Source organism: Ahaetulla prasina, chromosome 7 (assembly GCF_028640845.1).
Source record: "Ahaetulla prasina isolate Xishuangbanna chromosome 7, ASM2864084v1, whole genome shotgun sequence".
NCBI lineage: Eukaryota > Metazoa > Chordata > Lepidosauria > Squamata > Colubridae > Ahaetulla > Ahaetulla prasina.
Window position 1 is genome coordinate 4,196,139 of NC_080545.1, and position 24,997 is coordinate 4,221,135.

A 24,997-nucleotide genomic window follows, 5' to 3' on the forward strand; every position below is an offset into this window, starting at 1 on the left:
GGGGGAAGGGCCGGTAAGGCTTACCTTGGGAGCACCAATTCCTTTGGCTCGGCTCCAGGAGCCAGAACCAGACCAGTCGGAGGACGTAATGAGGCCGTCATTCCCTGATTCCTCCCTTCCCCAGGCTATGCCTTCAGACCCAGCTGATAATAATAATCAAGCTTGGCTTGACCCACACTTCAGAAGATTAGCGAGGCGGCGTCATCAAAAGGAAGGGTGGGGCAGGAGCCCCACCCCACAGGATATATAAGGAGCTTTGGGACTGCTCTCACTCCACGGGAAGCAAAGTTTAGCTGCTCCGTTTCAAAAAGAGCTGAAAGTCTTGCTACGTGAGTCATTTGTTTGAACTTTGGCAGGCAGCTGCGATTTCTCTGCCAGGACTGATAAGAGCCGTGAATCCACTGGCTGAAGGCCAGCTCATGGGTCTGAAGTGGGGAAGGAGACAGAACAGTACCATATTTTCCCCAAAATAAGACCCTACCAGAAAATAAGCCCTAGCATGGTTTTTAAAGGATGTTCTTAATATAAACCCAACCCCAAAATTAAGCCCTAGTTAAGATCGTCAGCCAGATGGATATATTTAGTACTGTATTTCCGCGAAAATAAGACCTAACCAGAAAATAAGCCCTAATGTGTCTTTTAATGTGTCGATTTAAAATTCCCTGAGGGTCTGGCTCACGGCACGTCTGAGGAACTTGTTGCGGCCTGGGAACGGGCCGCGGCGGGGGCCTTAGATCGTGTCGTGCCTTTGCGGCCTCTGACCCGGCGCAGGTCCCAACCGGCTCCCTGGTTCTCCGAGGAGCTGAGGGGGATGAAGCGCCGGAGAAGACGCCTAGAGAGTTCCTGGAGGTCTAGCCGTTCAGAGGCTGATGGGACACTAGTGAAGTCCTATACAAGGACTTACCTAGTGGCATTGAGGGAAGCGAGGCGTTGCTACGCCTCCTCCCTCATTGCGTCGGCAGATAACCGCCCAGCCGCCCTGTTCCGGGTGACTGCCCTTCTTCACCAGGGGAGCGGGATGACCCGCTGCAGGACGTGCTGAGGAGTTTAACGGTTATCTATACGATAAAATCGCTCAGCTCGGGACGGGTTGGACCAAGATTGCAGTGACTCGGGTGAGGCGTCCGAGGGTGGTCTTGGTGACATTGTCTGGGATGAGTTTGACCCTGTGGCTCCCGAGGACATGGACAGGTTGTTGAGTAGACTGAATGCCACCACGTGTTTACTGGACCCGTGCCCCTCCTGGCTGGTGCTGGCCACTCAGGAGGTGACACGACGCTGGCTCCAGGCGCTTACGATCGCTTCTTTGGTGGAGGGTGTCTTCCGCCGCCTTGAAAGAGGCGGTGGTGAGACCCTCCTTAAGAAGCCTTCCTGACCCGCTGTTTTAGGTAATTATCGTCCAGTCTCCAACCCGCCGCGGCGAAGGTTGTAGAGAGTATGGTGGCATATCAGTTTCCCCTGCACCTGGATGAAACCGTCTATCTAGACCTGTTCCAGTCCGGTTTCCGGCCCGGTTACAGCACAGAGACGGCTTTGGTCGCAGGATGATCTCTGAGGGCCAGGATAGGGGTTGTTCCTCTGCCCTGGTCCTATTAGACCTCTCAGCGGCTTTCGATACCATCGACCATGGTATCCTGCTGCGCCGGCTGGAGGGATTGGGAGTGGGAGGCACCGCTTATCGGTGGTTCTCCTCCTATCTCTCCGACCGGTCACAGTCGGTGTTGACAGGGGCAGAGGTCACCCCGAGGCGCCTCACTTGTGGGGTGCCGCAGGGTCGATCCTCTCGCCTTCTGTTTAACATCTACATGAAGCCGCTGGGTGAGATCATCAGTGGTTTCGGTGAGGTATCAGCTGTATGCGGATGACACCCAGCTGTACCTTTCCACGCGGACCACCCCAACGGTTATCAAGTGCTGTCCCGGTGTCTGGAGGCCGTACGGGTCTGGATGGGGAGAAACAGGCTCAAGCTCAATCCCTCCAAGACAGAGTGGCTGTGGATGCCGGCATCCCGGTACAGTCAGCTAAATCCGCGGCTGACCATCGGTGGGGGGGCATTGGCCCCGATGGAGGGGGTGGGCAACCAAGGCGGGCTCCTGGGTGGACGGGTGTGTTTGGAAGATCATTTGACGGCCGTCTCCAGGAGAGCGTTTACCAGGTTCGCCTGCGCCAGTTGCGCCTTTCTGGACCGGGATGCCCTGTGCACAGTCACCACGCACTCGTGACGCCTCGCCTGGATTACTGCAATGCTCTCACATGGGGCTCCTTGAAGGGCATCCGAGGCTGCAGTTAGTCCAGAATGCGGCTGCGCGGGTGATAGAGGAGCCCTCGTGGCTCCGTGATAACACCTATCCTGCGCAGACTGCACTGGCTGCCTGTGGCCTTCCGGTGCGCTTCAAGGTTTTGGTGACCACCTTTAAAGCGCCCATGGCATAGGGCCGGGTTATCTACGGGACCGCCTGCTGCTACCGAATACCTCTCACCGACCCGTGCGCTCTCACAGAGAGGGACTCCTCAGGGTGCCGTCAGCGAGGCAATGTTGCCTGGCGCACGCCCAGGAAGGGTTTTCTCTGTGGGGCTCCCACCTCTGGAATGAACTGCCCCAGGACTTCGTCAGCTTCCGGACCTTCGGACCTTCCGCATGAGCTTAAAACATATCTATTTAATTGCGCAGGACTGAGTTAGATTTTAGTTTATGGGTTTTATCTTGGGTTTTAATTTTTATATTTTTAATTAAGGCTTTTGAATAAGTTTTTTAATTGTTTTTAGAATTGTATTTATTGTATTTCTTGTTTTTAAATGCCTGTAAACCGCCCTGAGTCCTTTGGGAGATAGGGCGGTATATAAATATAAACAATAAAATAAAATAATAAATTTTGGGAGCAAATGTTTATATAATACCAGGTTTTATTTTTGGGGAAACACTAGCATAATATAGATAATCCTCAACATTTGACCACAATTGTGCCCAAAAGGTATGTTGCTAGGCAAGACATTTGTTAAGTCAGTTTCACTGCCCCTCCCGATTTTATGACCTTTCTTGCCACAGTTGTTAAGTGAATCACTGCGGTTGCTCAGTTAGTAACCTGGTCAATAAGTGAATCTAGTTTTCCTTGTTGATTTTGCTTGTCGGAAGATCACAAAAGGGGATCATGTCACACACACACACACACACACACACACACGGGACACTGCCAACTGTCATAAATATGAGTCAGTTGCCAAGAATATGAGTTTTGATCATGGAGGCTGCAACAGTCGTAAGTGCAAAAAACGGACCTAAGCACTTTTTTTTCAGTGCCTTTATAACTTCGAACAGTCACTAAGTGAACCATTGTAAGTCAAGGATGACCTGTAGATGACTTTTTTTTTTTTACTAAAGTCCTTTTGTTAAAAATGGAACAGAGGATCGTTTTACAGGTAGTTCTCAACCGTTTGTTTAGCGACCGTTCAAAGTTGTGGTCGTAAGTCGAGGATTACCTTTACATTCCTCTGAAATATAAGAAGGCTGGCTTTGGATACCCTTCTGTTTTGAAGCAGCTTCATACCGTCGTGCTCCTTCACACCATTTGAGACAAGCCTTCCCAAGGGATCCTCAGCTTATGACCATTCATTCATTTCATGACTGTACCAAGTTAATAATGGGACTGAAAAAAACCCTGACTTACGGCCATTTTTCACACTTACGACCATTGCAGCATCCATATGGTCACGTGAACAATAGTCCGATGTTTGGCTCCGTCAGCAGCCTATGGAGCTGGCAATGGAGTCGGACAGCGATGAGGCTGAGGTGGGGGCAGAGCCATCGGGGAATGAGGTGCAGACTCCAGAGCCTCCAGAGCCTGACAGTAGTGAGGCAGAGGAACAGGAGGAGCCTGTTCCTAATGCACACATGAGAAGAGCTGCCAGAAGGCAAGAGCAGCTCAAGCAGAGAGGACAACTCGGGAGTAAGGCCAAGAGATGGTTGGCCCTTCCCATAAGGCTTAAAACAGACCAGCAACGGTGTTTCAGCTTTGCCAGAAAACAACATTGTAGCTGCGTCTTCTGCTTCATCTTCTGCTTTGTATACATCTTTATTTTTGTGGCTTCTGGATGCTTGCCAGGAAGGGCCTTTGGCAGTTTGCCTAATTGGACCAAGGTTTGTGAGATAACTGTGGAATTTGTGTTGGGAGGCATTTGCTTTACTTTGAGTTGAACGACGCTGGGAATGAAGTAATTCCCAGCTGTTTGAATAAAGTTTGTTTTTCCACGGACTAAGTTTATTACTACCTACTTGGGCCTGAGTCACAACAGGCAACTAGTTTTGTATTAGGATGGTTGCAGTATCCACACAGGTGTTTCCGGATGGTTTTCCAAACCGCTTTCTTGGCTTTTAAGTGTCTTGTTTTGGTGCTTTTGTGTGCCTTCATTGTTCACCCGTGCTTGCAAATCCACACTCTCCAAATATAAAAACGCTTCCACGTTTTAAAAATAAATCTTGAATGTGGAAGCTGTTTTTGTTTTTGCAAAAAAACCCCATCCAACATGTCCCAAGGACAGATTTTCTAATGCATTCGGTCCTGGATGGAGATAATGGTCTGGCATTTCTGATTTTGAAAGCCTTCCTGTATTTCTCATCTCTGTTGTGGCCTGTTGGTTGCCAGCCCCTCCAGCAGCCAAATCAAAGGAGGAGGTGGTGGTGGTGTGGGAGTCGGGGTCTGCATCAAGGCAACCTGAGAGCTCCGAGGGGGAAGAGGGAATGGAGCTGGCAGAGAGAGAGAGAGAGAGAGAGAGAGGGAGAGATGGAGGAAGAGGCGGAGCCTGGGCTGTCCGTCAGCCCTCAGATGGAGAGCCAACAGCCCCCAGGTCTGGAGGTGGCTGATGAGAAAGAGGAGAAACAGCTGGGTCCAGTGCCTGATGTACGGATGTACAGAAGGCAGAGGAGAGGAGAGCAGTGGAAATCTATGGGCTGGTCCTTGGGATGGAATACCCACTGCTGCTAGCGAAGCTCCACCCTAGCTCTGGGGATAAAAGGCAGGAGGTGGAGATGAACAGATGTGGCAGACAACTCTTTATCTCCAGACATGTTAGCCTGTGAGAGAGAGGGAGAAACTTTTTGCTGGGGCTGCCGGCGCTCCTAATAAAGGAATCATTGCTTCAACTACAGAGGTTTGTCGTGTTTGGGGAGCTGGGTCAGAACAGCCTGTGGGGAACCACGGGTACCTAGGCTCAATCCTTTCCTGGTTGCAACATGATCTGCAGGTGTTAATGCGCCACCGATTCAGATCGTGACTTATTCATAGGCATCGATTTAAAATGCTGGAACTCGGCCAGCGACAAAAGTTGCTGCATATTTATTAATGGACTTACCGTCTGCAGACTTTGTTTGGTCAAAGACTAGTTTTATTGTTGGATTAGAAAGAAACAAAACAAAACCCTAATATTTAATCAGGTGCCAAAGGCACGGACTTAGGATAGTGTCTGGCAGCAGCAAGTTTCTTTGCATTAGGCTGCCTGTCCAGGAAATGAGAGATGCTGTCTCTCAATGGAACTGAGACAAAGAGAACAAAAGGTAGAAGAGATGGACCTGTTGGTTGACAAATAATCCAGTGTAGTCTAGTGAATAGAAGAACTGGGATTGAAAGGATAGCAGTGTTCCAATATTTGAGGGGCTGCCACAAAGAAGAGGGGGGGGGGTGTCAACTTATTTCCCAAAGCACCAACAACAAGACAAGACAAGAAACAACGGATGGAAACTCATCAAGGAGAGAAGCAACCTGGAATTAAGGAGAAACTTCCTAACGGTGAGGATAATTAACCAGTGGAATGACTTGCCTCCAGAAGTTGTGGGCGTTTTATAACTGGAGGCTTTTAAGAAGAGATTGGACAACCATTTGTCGAAAATGGTACAGGGACGTGATGGCGAACCTATGGCATGCAGACCAGAGGTGGCATGCAGAACCCTCTCTGTGGGCATGTATGCCGTTGCCAGCTGATCTTCTGATTTCTGGCACGCATGTTGGTCTTTGTTGTACCTTGATGAACGTATCTTTTCTTTTATGTACACTGAGAGCATATGCACCAAGACAAATTCCTTGTGTGTCCAATCACACTTGGCCAATAAAAATTCTATTCTATTCTATTCTATTCTTTGCGTGGGCCGGAACGCCAAAAATTGGAAGACGGGTTTCCGGGCACTCCAACACATGCACGCAAATGAGTGCATTCTGGTTTGGGCACTCGGTGCTGAAAAGGTTCGCCATCACTGGTATAGGGTCTCCTGCTTGAACAGAGGGCTGGACTAGAAAACCTCCAAGGTCCTTTCCAACTCTGTTATTCTGTTAAATGACCAGATAATACATTCCTCTTAAATAGAACAAAGTGTTGTGGTCCGCCAGCAGCCTGTGGAGCTGGCAACAGAGTCAGACAGTGATGAGGCTGAGGTGGGGCCAGGACCATCGGGGGGTGAAGTGCGGACTCCAGAGCCTCCAGAGACTGATAGTAGAGAGGCAGAGGAAGAGGAAGAGCCTGTTCCTAATGCATGCATGAGAAGAGCTGCCAGAAGGCAAGAGCAGCACAAGCAGAGAGGACGACTCGGGAGTAAGACCAAGAGATGATTGGCCCCTCCCATAAGGCTTAAAACAGACCAGCAACGGCATTTGGGCTTTGCCGGAAAACAATGTTGGTAGCTTTATCTTCTGCTTCGTCTATATCTTGCATTTATTTTTGTGACTTCTGAACATTTGCCAAGAAAGGCCTTTGGCAGTTTGCCTAATTGGACCAAGGTTTGCGATAGGACTGAGGAATTTGTATTGGGAGGAATTTGCTTTAATTTAGTGGAACGAAGCTGGGAATGAAGTAATTCCCAGCTGTTCGAATAAAGTTTGTTTGTTTTATTTTCACGGACTGAGTTTCCTACTACCTACTTGGGCCTGGGTCACAACAACAAGGCATGTCTTGGATGACTCTCTTTTTTTGAAGCAGCTATCTACCATTGTTCACTAGTCCTCATGCATATAATTTTAGAAACGCCTTATTGGTAGTCCTTCACTTACAACCATTTGTTCTGGAACTGTTCCAAGGTACAATGACATTTAAAAAAGTGACTTATGACCAGTTTTCACATGCTTACGTCCATCACAGCATCCCCGTGCTCACATGATTAAAATTCGGACGCTTGGCAACTGGCTCATATTTATGACGGTTGCAGTGTCCTGGGGTGTGTGTGTCATGTGATCTCCTTTTTGTGACCTCCTGTCCAGCCAAGAGACTGAGGAAGGCAGATTTGCTTAACAACCGCATTCCTAACTTCGCAGCTGTAGGGATTCAGCAACTGTGGCAAGGACGAAGGTGGAAAGGGGTAAAACTCACTTAACAATGGTCTCTCTTAGCAACTGAACATTTGGGCTCAACTGTGGTTGTAAGTCAAGGAGCATCTGCATTTTTTGGAAGATCATAGGTTGATTCACTGGAATCCAAAATGTCAGTGCTGGAGCAGGTAATATATCAATACACAGTTGTGTTTGTATCTTGTTGGTCTAACAAAGGGAGTCCTAAAATCTTAACAGGGGAAACATTCCTCATCCCAGGAGCTTGCAAAGAATAGTAGTGGGGCCCTACACTAGGTGTAATTTAGGATTCTGCTTCCAAAATCTCATCAGCTTGCACAGTTAGGCAATTATGGCTCTCTACAATTCCTTTGGGTGATGTCAGATGAGTTAGGGTAGATTGGAAAGCTAGGGATAGTTATTGATTTATTAGATTTGCATCGTGCTGGGCTGTTTACACCACAGTCAAAATGGCTTAGAGCAATTAAAATTGCAAATTACAGAGCAACACACACACATACACACACACACACACGATTCCATTAAAACCATTCAAATCAAAATAACTTCAGTTAATGATGAAACTCTGTTGGAAAATCTTGATCTCATTGCTTTCTGATATTGTCGTGTCCCACTCCTCCGCTGACGGCCGGGTCAGGGAAATCCCAATCAGGCGTGCCTCTGCAGTTCTGCCAAAGTCCTAGCAAAGTCCTCAGGGCAGGCAGGAGACCAGAAAGTGACTTCAGCAAGGTATGTTTAGACTTTGCCTGACTCAGAGAATGCCAGAAAGCAGGTCCTTTATATAGGCCATGGGGTGTGGCTCCATGACTCAGCACTTATCCAGGCCTGCCCCTCCCTTCCTTCTGTTGCCTCCGCCTATCAAGTCTTCTGACGCAAGGGTCACTCCAGTCGGCAGCTGTTGGTAATTGACCTCCCTCAGGCTCACATGCTGTGGAGGAGGGGGAGGGGTCTAGTTGCTCCGTTTGCCTGGGCATGGAGCCAGAGCTGGGGGCTGGAGGTATTTCTTCCTCTTCAGCCTGTCTGGGCATGGAGCCAGGGCTGGGGCCGGGAGGCATACTAGAACATTCCTCCGTGTTCGGAAGCAGATAAGAAGACCCCGGCTGAGGTGAGATTGGACGAGACACAACAGATATGCTGGGAGAATATTTAGGTCCAGAGGTATCTGCTTGGTGAACAGATAGTGAGGACTACAGAAGAGAAGAATTTACAAAGCCTTAGTACAGCCACACTTGGAATATTGCATCCAGTTTTGGTCGCCACAATGCCAAAAAAGATGTGGAGACTCTAGAAAGAGTGCAGAGAAGAGCAACAAGAATGATTAGGGGGCTGAAGGCTAAAACGTAAGAAGAATGGTTGCAGGAACTGGGTATGTCTACTTTAATGAAAAGAAGGACTAGGGGAGACATGATAACAGTCTTCCAATATCTCAGGGGCTGTCACAAAGAAGAGGGAGTCAAACTATTCTCCAAAGCACCTGAGGGCAGGACAAAAAGCAATGGGTGGAAACTAATCAAGGAGAGAAGCAACCTGGAACTAAGGAGAAATTTCCTAATGGTGAGAAAAGTCAACCAGTGGAATGGCTTCCCTCCAGAAGTTCTTGTTCTCCTCCAAGAAGCTTCTTCAGTTCTAACTGATTGCAAATTCCCCCAAGCCATTCCCCGCCATTCAGTCAAAACTGAAGAAGCTTCTTGGATGAGAAGCGAAGCCTCTTCAAAGAAAAACAAAGGAAGGCCAGTTGCCCCTTCAAAAAGCACCTTTGGGACATCCCCTGACCTGGATGACACTAGAATCTCCGTAGAATCTCTTCTTTAAATGGAAAATATAACAGAATAACAGAGTTGGAAGGGACCTTGGAGGTCTTCTAGTCCAACCCCCTGCCCAGGCAGGAAATCCTACACCACTTCAGACAAATGGTTATCCAACATCTTCTTAAAAATTTCCAGTGTTGGAGCATTCGCAACTTCTGGAGGCAAGTCGTTCCACTGATTAATTGTTCTCACTGTCAGGAAATTCCTCCTTAGTTCTAGGTTGCTTCTCTCCTTGATTACTTTCTATCCATTGCTTCTTCTCCTGCCTTCAGGTTCTTTGAAGAATATAGGTTGACACCCCCCGGCTTTTTTGTGTGGCAATTCCTCAAACATTGGAAGACTACTACCGTGTCATCCCTAGTCCTTCTTTTCATTAAACTCTCTCTCCAAGTCCTTCTTTGCATAAAATACTGTATTTGGACATTTTGTGTAGCTTCAACCAAGCTTCTTTCTCCTTCTCCTGCCCAAATGGGTCTTACTCCTTTGGTGTGCATTTGGCATGTTCTCGCTGTATGTACGTGTTCCTCGTTGCTCCGAGTGGCTCGTTAACTGACCATTAAGTGTGCCTCATCAACTGCGGTGTTTTTGTGATCTAATTAGCAAACGGGCACTGTCTACAATGCGCAAATAATTAAACGTTCATGCTCAATAAAGGCCCTGGCTAGGCAAGCGTTATTCAAAGATGGTTTTTTTAAAAATTTTAGCATCTCCGTATAAATTTATGGTGGAGCGTCGACAGTGTCGGACTTCGCTATCAATTAATTTTTCCACAGGGTATTTTGTCACGTTTCGTTAAGTCTGCGTTAGAGTAACTGAAGCGCTCAAAAAAACCCACACACACAAAAAAAAACCCCGAAGCGCAGGGAATCCTGTTTGTTAGGGAATTGCGCAGCCGGTGTCCAAAGGACGTCAGGGACACTGACACGAACTTGTAGTTTGAGAGAAACAAATACTTTCTATATATTTATAGTTGCATCAAACAAGATAGTCAGGCACATTGCTACATCGTGAGGTAAATCGTGAGGTAAATCACAGAACAGCATACAGAACACTGAAAAGAAAAAGGTGGGAAAAAAGGGAAACGCCCCCTTTACATCCAGCAGCCAATCAGGATGTAGATTGCCTCATGCAGGAGCCCGCCCTCTCCAATCAAGCAACTACAACTGTGTGTTCTGGCTCATTATAATACACTTGACTGTTCCAGCTGTTAAATTAAATATCTTAACACTTTTGCTCCTTTTCCGAAATTTCATCACAAAATAGATGTCATTCAGGGGGTTGGACTAGAAGACCTCCAAGGTCCCTTCCAACTCTGCTATTCTATTCTGTTCATTGTTCTGTTCTATTCTATTCTATTCTATTCTATTCTATTCTATTCTATTCTATTCTATTCTATTCTATTCTATTCTATTCTATTCTACTCTACTCTACTCTGTCCCATCTTGTCCCATATTCTATTCTATTCTATTCTATTCTATTCTATTCTATTCTATTCTATTCTATTCTATTCTATTAGAATTGAATTTTATTGAATTTTATTGGCCAAGTGTGATTGGACACACAAGGAATTTGTCTTGGTGCATATGCTCTCAGTGTACATAAAAGAAAAGATACCTTCATCAAGGTACAACATTTACAACACAATTGATGATCAATATATCAATATAAATCATAAGGATTGCCAGCAACAAGTTATAGTCATACAGTCATAAGTGGAAAGAGATTGGTGATGGGAACTATGAAACGATTAATAGTAGTGCAGATTCAGTAAATAGTCTGACAGTGTTGAGGGAATTATTTGTTTAGCAGAGTGATGGCCTTCGGGAAAAAACTGTTCTTGTGTCTAGTTGTTCTGGTGTGCAGTGCTCTATAGCGTCGTTTTGAGGGTAGGAGTTGAAACAGTTTATGTCCAGGATGCGAGGGGTCTGTAAATATTTTCACGGCCCTCTTCTTGATTCGTGCAGTATACAGGTCCTCAATGGAAGGCAAGTTGGTAGCAATTATTTTTTCTGCAGTTCTAATTATCCTCTGAAGTCTGTGTTTTTCTTGTTGGGTTGCAGAACCGAACCAGACAGTTATAGAGGTGCAAATGACAGACTCAATAATTCCTCTGTAGAATTGGATCAGCAGCTTCTTGGGCAGTTTGAGCTTACTGAGTTGGCGCAGAAAGAACATTCTTTGTTGTCCTTTTTTAATGATGTTTTTGATGTTAGCTGTCCATTTGAGATCTTGCGATATGATAGAACCCAGAAATTTGAAGGTTTCTACTGTTGATACTGTGTTGTCAAGTATTGTGAGAGGTGGAAGTATGGAAGGGTTTTTCCTAAAGTCTATTCTATTCTATTCTATTCATTTTCCATTATTCTCCTCTCCTCTCCTCTCCTCTCCTCTCCTCTCTTCTCTCTTCTATATTCTATTCCACAGTGTTGTGTTGTGTAGTGTTCTATTCTATTCTATTCTATTCTATTCTATTCTATTCTATTCTATTCTATTCTATTCTATTCTATTCTATTCTATTCTATTCTATATTTATTATTCTATTCTATTCTATTCTATTCTATTCTATTCTATTCTATTCTATTCTATTCTATTCTATTCTATTCTATTCTATTCTATATTTATTATTCTATTCTATTCTATTCTATATTTATTATTCTATTCTATTCTATTCTATTCTATTCTATTCTATTCTATTCTATTCTATTCTATTCTATTCTCCTCTCCTCTCCTCTCCTCTCTCCTCTCTTCTCTTTTCTATATTCTATTCCACAGTGTTGTGTTGTGTAGTATTCTATTCTATTCTATTCTATTCTATTCTATTCTATTCTATTCTATTCTATTCTATTCATTATTCTATTCTATTCTATTCTATTCTATTCTATTCTATTCTATTCTATATTTATTATTCTATTCTATTCTATTCTATTCTATTCTATTCTATTCTATTCTATTCTATTCTATTCTATTCTCCTCTCCTCTCCTCTCCTCTCCTCTCCTCTCCTCTCCTCTCCTCTCCTCTCCTCTCCTGTCTCTTCTCTTCTCTTTTCTATATTCTATTCCACAGTGTTGTGTTGTGTAGTGTTCTATTCTATTCTATTCTATTCTATTCTATTCTATTCTATTCTATTCTATTCTGATTTCTCTTCTCTTAAGATTTCAGATGGTTATTCTGCGATTCTTTGCCTGCATCATAAAAAAAATCAGTTCAAGGTTTCCAATGTTTTCGGAGAGATTCATTCGATGAACCTTATCAAATGGTGACTTTCTTTCTGTAGAGAATGATGTACGTACAATGCTTGGTACAATGCTCATCCTTCATTAATTCAGTCAGCCGAGAAAACACATGAATAATAATTCAGACAGAAGACTTATTCTTAGCAATTCTGGGAGCTTTCTTTTCCCGCGACAGTGTGCAAATTTTTAAGCCAAGGTGTAAATACATGCGAACACAAAAGCCAACGGGTCTGGGTTTCTGTGAAAAACTTAGTTAAAACGAAAAACCGCATCAGCTCATTTTGATCTGCCTCTAGCAAGTGAAGAAACCAATTTGTTCTATATATCACAAATCAAATATATTGCTTTAAGGTTGAGATGGGATGGCAAATAAATTGAATAAATAAACAAAAACAAAATATATACACTATTGCATATATCGCACATAATATATGATATTGTAGGCAACATAAACCCAATCATTTCAGTTAGGGACGTTAGGGACAAAAACACAGGTAGTCCTCGACTTATGACCAAAATATAGGTTGCTTAAGTGAGAAATTTATTTAGTGAGTTTTGCTCCATTTTACGACCTTTCCTGCCACCGCTGTTAAGGGCATTATCTGCATGATTGTTAAGTAAATCCGGCTTTCCCCTTGACTTTGCTTGTCAGAAGGTCTCAAAAGGGGAACCGCATGATTCCTCGGGACATTGCGACCGTCGTAAATATGAATCCGTAGCCAAGCGTCTGAATTTTGATCACGTGACCACGGGGATGCTACAACGGTCATAAGGGTGAAACATGGCCATAAGTAAACTTTTTTTCAGTGCCGTTGTATGTTTGAATGGTCACTAAGGGAACGGTTGAAAGTCAAGGATTAGGTTTGCTGCAGGGGTGAAATGCTGCCGGTTCGGACCGGATCGCCCAATCTGGTAGCAATGGCGGTGGGTGGTTTGGAGAACCGGTAGCAAAAATCCATGCCCCCACCCCCCATGCCCAGCTGAGCAGCGTGATCATCAGAGGTTTCTTTTTTTTTTACTTTTTTTTTTTCATAAAAGAGTTTTATTTTTACAATCATGTCAAACAGCTCATCCAATGTACAGTTATATACAATTAGTCAGGCTTGCCCAATCATCACCCCCCTTTTTAACACTCTTCCCTCTTCTACCTTCTTTTACTTTCCTAACCTTCCTCTCCTTCTCTTATCTACATCCTCTCCTCCCTCCACCCTACACCTTCCTTCTACCTCTTCTACCCCTCTTCCTTCCTCTTCTCCTCTTCCTACCTCCTACTCTCTTTCTCCTCCCACCGCTCTAAAATGTTAACTGGGCAGACCCGACCCTACATTAATTATATTTATACATCTTCAATAATCCCTGTACATTAACCATCACTCCATCTCTAGCCTCAACCCCCAATTCCCTCCCCTTACCCCCACCCCGACTTCCCAGAACAAAATGCAGGGTATCAAAACTAACAATCATAATCTAAAATAATTCCTAAATTATAATCTCTAGTCACTCCACACTTAATCACACTCTCAATTCCCCTCTCCTTCAGAAATATATCTAATACAAAATATTTCCTAAATTTACTCATATGCTATTCGATATTCTTTGGCCGAAAAAATGCTTTTAAAAGTTAAAAAAAAGAGCCTCTGATAATTGCGCGGCTCAGCAGGGATTGTCAGAACCCTTTCAAAGCATTTTTTTTCTGCAAGCTTTTCGGCCGAAGAGATTGTAGAAAAAATGCTTTTAAAAGTAAAAAAAAAAGTTGGCCACACCCACCCAGTCACATTAAGCCCCCCCCACCAAGCCACGCCCACAGAATCGGTAGTAACAAATTTTTACATTTCACCCCTGGTTTGCTGTTTGCCTACGGATTTGAAACACCATCAACTCCAGAGTGTGTCCTTCTCTGCCCCTTCCCTCGATCCAGGTTTAGGCCTAAAATAGACAGACGAAAATGCCTGTTTAAGTTTCCGCGGTTGGCATTTATGTTATCTGTTCCTGCAGGGCACGGCTATAATCCCTTTTAGGATTTGAAACATATTTTTCAATTGTGCTGCAATAATAGCATAAAAGCTCCAGCGTGTAAAAGCTGCGTCCCTTTGCGGAATGTTCTTCTACACCACCTAATTGAATTAGTAACAATACTCCTCCACCTTTTAGAAAACAATTTTATACGCTGGTCTTCTATCGATTTGATTTAACTGATCTTCTTCTTGGCGGTTTGCTTACTGATTGATTGGCGTTTGCAATCCCTGTGTTCTTTGAGTTTGGGCCCATTTTACGACCTTCCTTGCCTCCGTCGTTAAGTGAATCACTGCGGGGGATGAGTTAGTAACCCGGTTGTTAAGTGAATCGGGCTTCCTCATTGACCCCAAAAATGGTCCTAAGTCACTTTTTTCAGTGCCATTGTGACTTTGGTCACTAAACGAACCTTTGTATGATTCCTTTTTTTTTTTTAAATAAAAACTTTTTTATTTTTTACAAACACACCTACATAAAACAATCTTCAATCCAAATACGTTGCGTCGGTGGGTTGGTCATCAGTCTTTGTGCAGATCACCATGTTCATTACAGCCAATTTATCAATCTTAATTTTTTTATCAATATAATGTATCTCTCGACATTTTAATCAATTAGTCTCAATTAAGAATAACATTTCATTCTCTCTATTCTAATCAGCTTTCTTAATTTAATGTTAAACATCTCCAATCTCATTCCCTAAACCCCATCATGTAAATTAACATTTTCATTATACAGTCTTACTTAAATCTCTTTAACATATCTCTCTAACCACTGATAAAAGAGATCCCATATTTTATAGAATTGTTTCTCTTCCTGTTCTCTAATTTCTAATGTCAATTTACTCATTTCTGCACATTCCAACATTTCCATAATAATTTCATCTTTCGGCCGAAGAAAAAATGCTTTTAAAAGTAAAAAAAAAAAAAAACAACTCTGATGATCGTGCGGCTCAGCTGGACATGTGGAGGTGGGCAGGGATTTTTGCTACTGGTTCTCTGAACCACCCGCCGCCATTGCTACCGGATTGGGTGATCCGGTCCGAACCGGGAGCATTTCACCCCTGAGGTAGGGTCTCCTTCAGGGGGTTAGACTAGAAGACCTCGAAGGTCCCTTCCAACTCTGTTATCCTGTTAACGGAAGAAAGCAAGGCCTTTAATTGCGCTCACCATCACTGGAGGCTTTTAAGAAGAGATTAGACAGCGATTGGTCTGAATAGAATAGAATAGAATAGAATAGAATTTATTGGCCAAGTGTGATTGGACACACAAGGAATTTGTCTTGGTGCATATGCTCTCAGTGTACATAAAAGAAAAGATACCTTCATCAAGGTACAACATTTACAACACAATTGATGATCAATATATCAATATAAATCATAAGGATTGCCAGCAACAAGTTATAGTCATACAGTCATAAGTGGAAAGAGATTGACGATGGGAACTATGAAACGATTAATAGTAGTGCAGATTCAGTAAATAGTCTGACAGTGTTGAGGGAATTATTTGTTTAGCAGAGTGATGGCCTTCGGGAAAAAACTGTTCTTGTGTCTAGTTGTTCTGGTGTGCAGTGCTCTATAGCGTCGTTTTGAGGGTAGGAGTTGAAACAGTTTATGTCCAGGATGCGAGGGATCTGCAAATATTTTCACGGCCCTCTTCTTGATTCGTGCAGTATACAGGTCCTCAATGGAAGGCAAGTTGGTAGCAATTATTTTTTCTGCAGTTCTAATTATCCTCTGAAGTCTGTGTTTTTCTTGTTGGGTTGCAGAACCGAACCAGACAGTTATAGAGGTGCAAATGACAGACTCAATAATTCCTCTGTAGAATTGGATCAGCAGCTCCTTGGGCAGTTTGAGCTTACTGAGTTGGCGCAGAAAGAACATTCTTTGTTGTGCTTTTTAATGATGTTTTGATGTTAGCTGTCCATTTGAGATCTTGCGATATGATAGAACCCAGAAATTTGAAGGTTTCTACTGTTGATACTGTGTTGTCAAGTATTGTGAGAGGTGGAAGTATGGAAGGGTTTTCCTAAAGTCTACCACCATTTCTACGGTTTTGAGTGTGTCCAGTTCCAGATTGTTTTGCTTCCACCACAAGCCTAGCCGTCCGACCTCTCGTCTATATGCGGATTCGTCATTGTCTCGAATGAGACCAATCACTGTTGTGTCATCTGCGAACTTCAGTAGCTTAACAAATGGATCATTGGAGATGCAGTCATTGGTATACAGAGAGAAGAGAAGTGGGAGAGCACCCACCCTTGGGGGGACCCCTGTGCTAATTGTACAGGTATTTGATGTGATCTTGCTTAGCTTCACCTGCTGCTTCCTGTTAGTTAGGAAGCTTGTGATCCACTTACAAGTCTGTTCCGGTACCTGTAGCTGGTTTAGCTTAGTTAGAAGAATGTCTGGAATGATGGTATTGAATGCTGAACTAAAGTCTACAAAAGGACCCTTGCATAGGTCTTTGGAGACTCAAGATGTTGTAGGATGTAGTGCAGAGCCATATTAACAGCATCATCTGTTGATCTATTTGCTCGGTATGCAAATTGCAAGGGGTCTAAGAGCGGATTCGTGATGGTTTTCAGGTAGGAAAGCACTAGCCTTTCAAAGGTTTTCATGACTACAGATGTTAGAGCAACTGGTCTGTAGTCATTCAGTTCCTTGATGGTGGGCTTCTTGGCACTGGGATGATGGTAGAGCGTTTGAAGCAAGAAGGAACATAGCACATCTCTAGTGATTTATTGAAAATATGGGTGAAGATGGGGGCCAATTGGTCAGCACAGACTTTTAAGCAAGAAGGAGTTATCTTGTCTGGGCCTGGAGCTTTTCCTGGCTTTTGTCTGTGAAATAGGTCCTGCACTTCCTTTTCTGTGATCACTAGGGGTTGTGAACCCAATGAAATGGGGTCAGTTGTAGGAGGCTTGGCTGTTGTTGGTGTGTCTGAGATGGGGGTTGTGGAGATAGGTGGCTGTAGTTTCCTTTCAAACCTGCAGTAAAACTCATTCAGGTCATCTGCCAGTTGTTGATTACCTTCAGCCTGGGAAGGAGGTTTGCCATAGCCGGTGATATTTTTAAGAGAAATGGTGCAGGTGTTTCCTACCTGAGTAAGGGGTTGGAGTAGAAGACCTCTAAGGTCCCTTCCAACTCTGTTAAATCTGTTATAGCTTTTTAGTAAACAAATTTACTACCCATGCTGATTGCCTCCAGAAATGATGGCTTGATGAACAGAACCATTTATGTCCCGAAAATGCAAAGCCATAATAAAACATTTAAGCTGCGCTGAGGTTGGGATGTATTGATGGTTGCCAAATCAGGCCATTTTTTCCCCCCTTTTCTGAAATGTGTAATGCCAGAAGCCTTGGAAGTTGTCCAACACATTAGTCTTGGACCTGTCTCTGTTTTTGCTGCCCGGGCTGGCTTCTCTTAAGACAATGTGACACCCTCTTTAACAGAAGTGTAATGTCTGGAGAAGCTCAGAAGCCATCTGTTGACTTCATCGATACATTTTTTTTCTTGCTTGTTCGCTTTGCCTTGAGCTGTTGTTATAGATCTGGGTTTCGTCGGTAATAAAAGTCCTTATTCGTTGCAATTGATCTGATCGTTTCCCATTTCTTTAGACCCTTTCTCCGAGAGGCTGTGCATTTTTCCTCTTCATTAATTTGCAGCTTCGATAGTTTTCTGAGGTTGTTGGCCCCTTCACGCTGGCCCTTGCTCAACAAAAGATCAGCATCCCTAGCAAAGAGTTTCTTGTTCGTGGCATGACAATCACAATTTCCCTGACCGGTTGTGACTGACTCTAGGGCAGGGGGTAACAGGAACAGAGTTGAAAGGGACCTTAGAGGTCATCTAGTCCGATCCCCTGCTCATGCAGGAGACCTGTACTAGGGATTTGAACCGCCGAGCTGCCTCTAACTCAAGGCCCTGGGCCTGGATCTAGCCTGCAGGGCCACCCTGGAAACAGCAAAGCCAGCGAAAATGGAGCTGGGGACTTCCGGGCCCCTGTTTTCAGCTGTGACAGTCTCCTGCAGCCCTCAGCCACCATTTCAACAGTGTCTGTTTATAGACTAAGTCCCAATCAAGAATTCTGCTTTAGAAAATATTACGCAAAGGGTATGATCCAGAAATCTAAATCTAAGCATATTTCTCCCCCCTCCCGAATGCTTTTCTAAAGGCCCGATTGTTTCGGTTGCCATGCAGATGCAGGAACCCATCTCTTTATATGGGTACATTTTGTGTTCTTTATAATAGAAAGGATTTGGCCACCGCTAATTACAATGTCAGATTCCTCAGTGGCAGGAATGCCGAGAACTGTAATTTGGCAAGAGATAGAGCCCTCTTGGCTCTTGAGATTGAAAATCCTCATTTTTGCAAGGCCTCGAGTTGCAGAAGGAGCCTACTAGGAAATAAGAACTGACTCTGGTCTGTGATTATAATAAAAGATGGATTTATTGTTTGAGATAAGACCTTTCCCGGGCTTTTGATTGTTGAGTGGCCTGAAAAACATGAGGAAAGATGACACAATCGTTTCTGGGCCAAATAATTATAAGGCATGCTTCCTCTTGCTTCATTTTATGAATAGAGTTAATCCTCAATTTACCATTTATTTAGAGACCGTTCAAAGGTACAACAGCACCGGAAAAAATAATATTCTATAGAATGGAATAGAATTCTTTATTGGCCAAGTGTGATTGGACACACAAGGAAATTTGTCTTGGTGCATACGCTCTCAGTGTACATAAAAGAAAAGATACGTTCATCCAGAATTCTAAGGTACAACACTTACTGATAGTCATAGGGTATAAACAAACAATCAGGAAACAATCAGGGGTGAAATCCAGCAGGTTCTGGAGAACCAGTAGCAGAAATTTTGAGCAGTTTGGACAACCAGTAGTGGAAATTTTGAGCAGTTCAGAGAACCGGTAGTGGAAAATTTGATTAGTTCGGAGAACCGGCAAATACCACCTCTGGCTGGCCCGAGAGTGGGGTGGGAATGGAGATTTTGCAGTATTCTTCCCCTGACATGCCTACCAAGCTACACCATGCCCACCAAGTCACGCCCACAGAATCAGTAGTAAAAAAATTTGGATTTCACCCTTGGAAACAAATCAATATCAATATAAATTGTAAGGACACAAGCAACAAAGTTACTTTATCATACAGTCATAAGTGGGAGGAGATGGGTGATGGGAACGAAGAGAAGATTAATAGTAGTGCAGATTTAGTCATTAGTTTGACATTGTGTAGAGGGAATGATTTGTTTAGCAGAGTGATGGCATTCGGGAAGAAACTGTCTTATGATCATTTTTCACACTTATGACTGTTGCAGGATCCTTAGGGTCACATAATCAAAATTTAGACACTTGGCAATTGACTCGTGATGGTTGCATTGTCCCGGGGTCATGTGATCCTCTTTGGCGACCTTCTGAGAAGCAAAGTCAATGAGGATGCAGGGTTCATGTAACAACTGAATGACTAACTTTAACAATTGGGATGATTTCGCTTAACAGCTGTGACAAGAAAAATTGTAAAAAAAGGGGCGAAACTCCCTTCTCAGCTGTCCTGCTTAGCAATTGGGAAGGTTGAGAAACACTGCATTAATCTACCTTTCCTGCAAAATATCATCATCATCATCATCATCATCATTCATCGCACAATCAGCCAGATGTTCAGACTGGCGTTTGGCATTTTTGTCTACCTATCGAGTCCTTACCGAGATCCTGGGATAGGCAGATCTGGATGTTTGATCGTGTTACAGATATATCGTCGCGGGATGGAAGCAGTTCCAAGTAAAGCTGCCTTCTGCAATTGACTGAGGGCAAATTTGTCAATGCCAATGATGGTGTTCAAGTGGTGCTCCAGTTCTTTTGGGGTTGCACCCAAGGCGGCTATAGAATAGAATAGAATAGAATTTTTATTGGCCAAGTGTGATTGGACACACAAGGAATTTGTCTTGGTGAACAAGCTCTCAGTGCACATAAAAGAAAAGATACGTTCATCAAGGTACAACATTTACAACACAATTGATGGTCAATATATCAATATAAATCATAAGGATTGCCAGCAACAAGTTATAGTCATACAGTCATAAGTGGAAAGAGATTGGTGATGGGAACTATGAAATGATTAATAGTAGTGCAGATTCAGTAAATAGTTTGACAGTGTTGATGGAATTATTTGTTTAGCAGAGTGATGGCCTTCGGGAAAAAACTGTTCTTGTGTCTAGTTGTTCTGGTGTGCAGTGCTCTATAGTGTCGTTTTGAGGGTAGGAGTTGAAACAGTTTATGTCCAGGATGCGAGGGATCTGCAAATATTTTCACGGCCCTCTTCTTGATTCGTGCAGTATACAGGTCCTCAATGGAAGGCAGGTTGGTAGCAATTATTTTTTCTGCAGTTCTAATTATCCTCTGAAGTCTGTGTTTTTCTTGTTGGGTTGCAGAACCGAACCAGACAGTTATAGAGGTGCAAATGACAGACTCAATAATTCCTCTGTAGAATTGGATCAGCAGCTCCTTGGGCAGTTTGAGCTTACTGAGTTGGCGCAGAAAGAACATTCTTTGTTGTCCTTTTTTAATGATGTTTTTGATGTTAGCTGTCCATTTGAGATCTTGCGATATGATAGAACCTAGAAATTTGAAGGTTTCTACTGTTGATACTGTGTTGTCAAGTATTGTGAGAGGTGGAAGTATGGAAGGGTTTCTCCTAAAGTCTACCACCATTTCTACGGTTTTGAGTGTGTTCAGTTCCAGATTGTTTTGGTTGCACCACAAGGCTAGTCGTTCGACCTCTCGTCTATATGCGGATTCGTCATTGTCTCGAATGAGACCAATCACTGTTGTGTCATCTGCGAACTTCAGTAGCTTAACAGATGGATCATTGGAGATGCAGTCATTGGTATACAGAGAAGAGAAGTGGGGAGAGCACACAGCCTTGGGGGGCCCCTGTGCTAATTGTACAGGTATTTGATGTGATCTTGCTTAGCTTCACCTGCTGCTTCCTGTTTGTTAGGAAGCTTGTGATCCACTTACAAGTCTGTTCCGGTACCTGTAGCTGGTTTAGCTTAGTTAGAAGAATGTCTGGAATGATGGTATTGAATGCTGAACTAAAGTCTACAAAAAGGACCCTTGCATAGGTCTTTGGAGATTCAAGAAGCTGTAGGATGTAGTGCAGAGCCATATTAACAGCATCATCTGTTGATCTGTTTGCTCGGTATGCAAATTGCAAGGGGTCTAACAGCGGATCCGTGATGGTTTTCAAGTAGGAAAGCACTAGCCTTTCAAAGGTTTTCATGACTACAGATGTTAGAGCAACTGGTCTGTAGTCATTCAGTTCCTTGATGGTGGGCTTCTTGACTCGACTTGACTCCTGGTACTACCCTTGCTTGCCTTTGCCACAGTTGTTCTATTTCTATGTATTCGTATTTTGTTATCTTCTCCAGTTCCTTCTCTTCTCTCCTGTTATCTCCAGGCACTGCCACATCCACTATCCAGATATTTTTGTCTTTCTTATCGACAGTTGTTATGTCTGGGGTGTTATGTAGCAGGTGCCTGTCTGTCTGGATTCTGAAGTCCCAGAGAAATTTAACTTCTTCATTTTCTATGACTTTCTCTATTTTAGGGTCCCCCCAGTTCTTGCTTACGGGCAAATGATAGTTCTTGCAGATCTTCCAAAGCACCATTGTTGCTACTTTGTCATGCCGTTGTTTGTAGTCAGTCTGTGAGATCTTCTTGCAGCAACTTACTGTTTCCTCAGCTTCTTTGCATAGGTGGCATTAACTAACTGTTGCTGTCTTCTCAATTCTCGCTTTGTATCAGGGGTGAAATGCTACTGGTTCACACTGGTTCAGGCGAACCAGTAGTAATAAAAGCTACCAATTTGGGCAAACTGGTAGTAAAAAAAATGCTACTGGTTTGTCCGAACTGGTATTTCCGACGATCAGCTGTGCTGCACGATTTATATTCCATAGAAAGCAGGAAATTCTGCTTTCTAGTGAATCTAAATCATGCGGCACAGCTGTTTCTTCCCCTCGCTGTTCTACTTACATTCTTAAGCCTTTGTTGTGTCCTCCTCGCCTCCATCCGAACGATGGCTTAATTAGCCGGCTCTTATCAGCTCTGGCAGCAAAAGAATCAGCGTCTGCCAAGAGTCCTGGATAGCTGCCAAGATGCTGGTGAGTCACAACCTTCAGCTCTAGTCAATCCGTGGATTTGCCTGATACAAAGAGACACACCAGCTCTTGCTGCCTTTTATATCCTGTGGGGTGTGGCTCCATGACTCAGCACTTCCTAGGCCTGCCCCTCCCCTGCTTCTGTTGTTCCTGCCTCTCCTGCCTACGAAACCTAGGATTCAGCCAAGCCTGATTGCTGCCAGCTGGGTCTGCAGGTGTGGCCTGGGGTGGGGGGAAGAGTCAGGAGAAGGAGGCCTCGTAATCTCTTTCACTTGGCCTGCTTCTGGCTCTTGGAGCTGATCCAGGGAGGCCGGTGCTTCCGAGGTAAATCCTGATGGCCCTTCCCCCTCACTGTCCAAGTCACCTTCTGGCAGCAGGCCTAGCTCCAAGGCACTTTCGGGCATGGGGCCAGGTTCGGGGGCGGGAGCCACAACAGCCTTCTTTTTCAGTGTAAAGCACACGCTTGGTGTGCACTGTGCATGCGTGTGCACGCAGCGTGAGTTTGGTGTGGACTGCGAATGCGTGCACAGTGTGTGTTTGGCACTCACTGCACATGTGCGTATGCAGCCCGCATTTGGCGCACACCACGCATGTGCAGGCAGCGAACTGGTGGCAAACCATGGAGGATTTCACCACTGCTGTGTAAGCATTTGTCGTTGTTGTTGTTGTTATTATTATTATTCAGGTGTCTTGTTTTTTTTCCTCCTTCAGATCTATCAGAGGAACAAAAATTTATACACAGTGGAAGCCAACAATGCGCGACAATTAGTGGAAAGTGCAGCTCAAGACATTGAGAAGCTCCTGAGTAACAGATCCACCGCCTTGATAGTAAGTAGAACCTCACCTTTTCTTATCTTGATTCCGAAATGGAGGCGTAATTGCACTTTATTCTTCCTTTCATCTTCCAATCAAGTTAAAATTTTTTATACGTTTGTATTTATTAAAGCTGTACCGATTCCTCAAACGTGCAGAGGTTAAAACCTGGGAAGAGCATGTCCAAAGTATTTCTGAAGGCTCAGAGCAGCCGCATCTTTGGATGTGTGTGGCTGCTTCTGGAGTCTAGCCAAAATGTGGGCCTGCCCGGCTAGATTACAGGTAGTCCTAAATTTACAACCGTCCATTTAGTAACCAAGGTTACAACGGCATTGAAAAAAGTAACTTCTGATTGTTTTCCACACTTCTGACCATTGTAGCATCCCCATGGTCACGAGATCAAAACCCAGATGCTCGGCAACTGATTCATATTTATGACGGTTGCAACATCCCGGGGTCATATGATCCCCTTTTGCGACCTTCTGACAAGCAAAGTCAACAGGGAAGGCAGATTGACTTAACAACTGGGTTGCTACCTTAACAATCGTAGTGATTCACTTAACAATGGTGGCAAAAATGATTGGGCAAAATTCACTTAACAAATTTCTCACTTAGCAATGTGAATTTTGATCATAAGTCGAGGACTACCTGTACTCTTCCCTCCCTATGTCTCCCCCAGCAAAGTGGTTTTGGTTACAGAGGGAGCCAAGAAGAGCTTGTGAACTAGCTGGACAAAGCTAGTCAAAGACGTGGCTGCTTTAATGAACCTGAAAGAGGTGCTTCGTAAGGGGTGATTGACCATCCGAAATGCTGTTGGATAGAAAATACAGAACTTACGACAGTAGAGCAGTGGATACGTGATGGACAGCTAGCAAGGTGGTGTGTTTTCACACACGTCATGAAGTTGCGTGAGTGCATGTTTTATGAGCTAGGACAGGGGTCGGCAACCTTAAACACTCAAAGAGCCACAAAGGTCCTAACCAGAAGCCCCCCATTCAATTCTGGAGCCGACCAGAAGTCTGCTTCCCGCACCATGGAGTCTCCTCCTAGCGTGGCGTCCTTTTTCCTCTGTTGACCGGAAGTCTGGTTCTTCCACCATAGAATCTCCTCCTAGCGTGGCATCCTTTTTCCTCTGTTGACCAGAAGTCCGGTTCTTCCACCATGGAGTCTCCTCCTAGCGAGGCATCCTTTTTCCTCTGTTGACCGGAAGTCCGGTTCTTCCACCATGGAGTCTCCTCCTAGCGCGGCGTCCTTTTTCCTCTGTTGACCGGAAGTCCGGTTCTTCCACCATAGAGTCTCCTCCTAGCGTGGCGTCCTTTTTTCCTCTACCTGTCCTAACTGAAAACCCTATCAATTGTGGAGCTGACTGGTGACAGGGAGCTTCAGCAGTGGGATGAAAGAGCCACATGCGGCTCCAGAGCCACAGGTTGCCGACCCTTGAGCTAGGAGAAGCAGGGATGAAGGATACAAATCTCTCCCCACAACACAGTGTGGGCGATAAGTTGGAAACTTAACAATTGACAGAAGAATTTATCGTCGCACAGCTAGGATGTAAGTGATTAAGAAAATGGCGGTTTGGAGACCATCTCCCATATTCCAAGCCTCATCGTTCAAAAGAATTTGCGCGATCCAAATATCAGTATTT

General features: G+C 44.2%; 1 protein-coding gene across 2 annotated transcripts in view; it reads left to right on the forward strand.

Annotated features, from left to right (window-relative positions):
- CACNA2D1 (calcium voltage-gated channel auxiliary subunit alpha2delta 1) overlaps positions 1-24,997 on the forward strand; it is a 394,047-nt gene that overhangs the window by 57,874 nt on the left and 311,176 nt on the right. For both annotated transcript variants that reach the window (XM_058189787.1, XM_058189788.1), the window contains exon 3: positions 23,251-23,367. In XM_058189787.1, the coding sequence (XP_058045770.1) occupies positions 23,251-23,367 (117 nt within the window). The remainder of the gene's footprint in view (positions 1-23,250; positions 23,368-24,997) is intronic.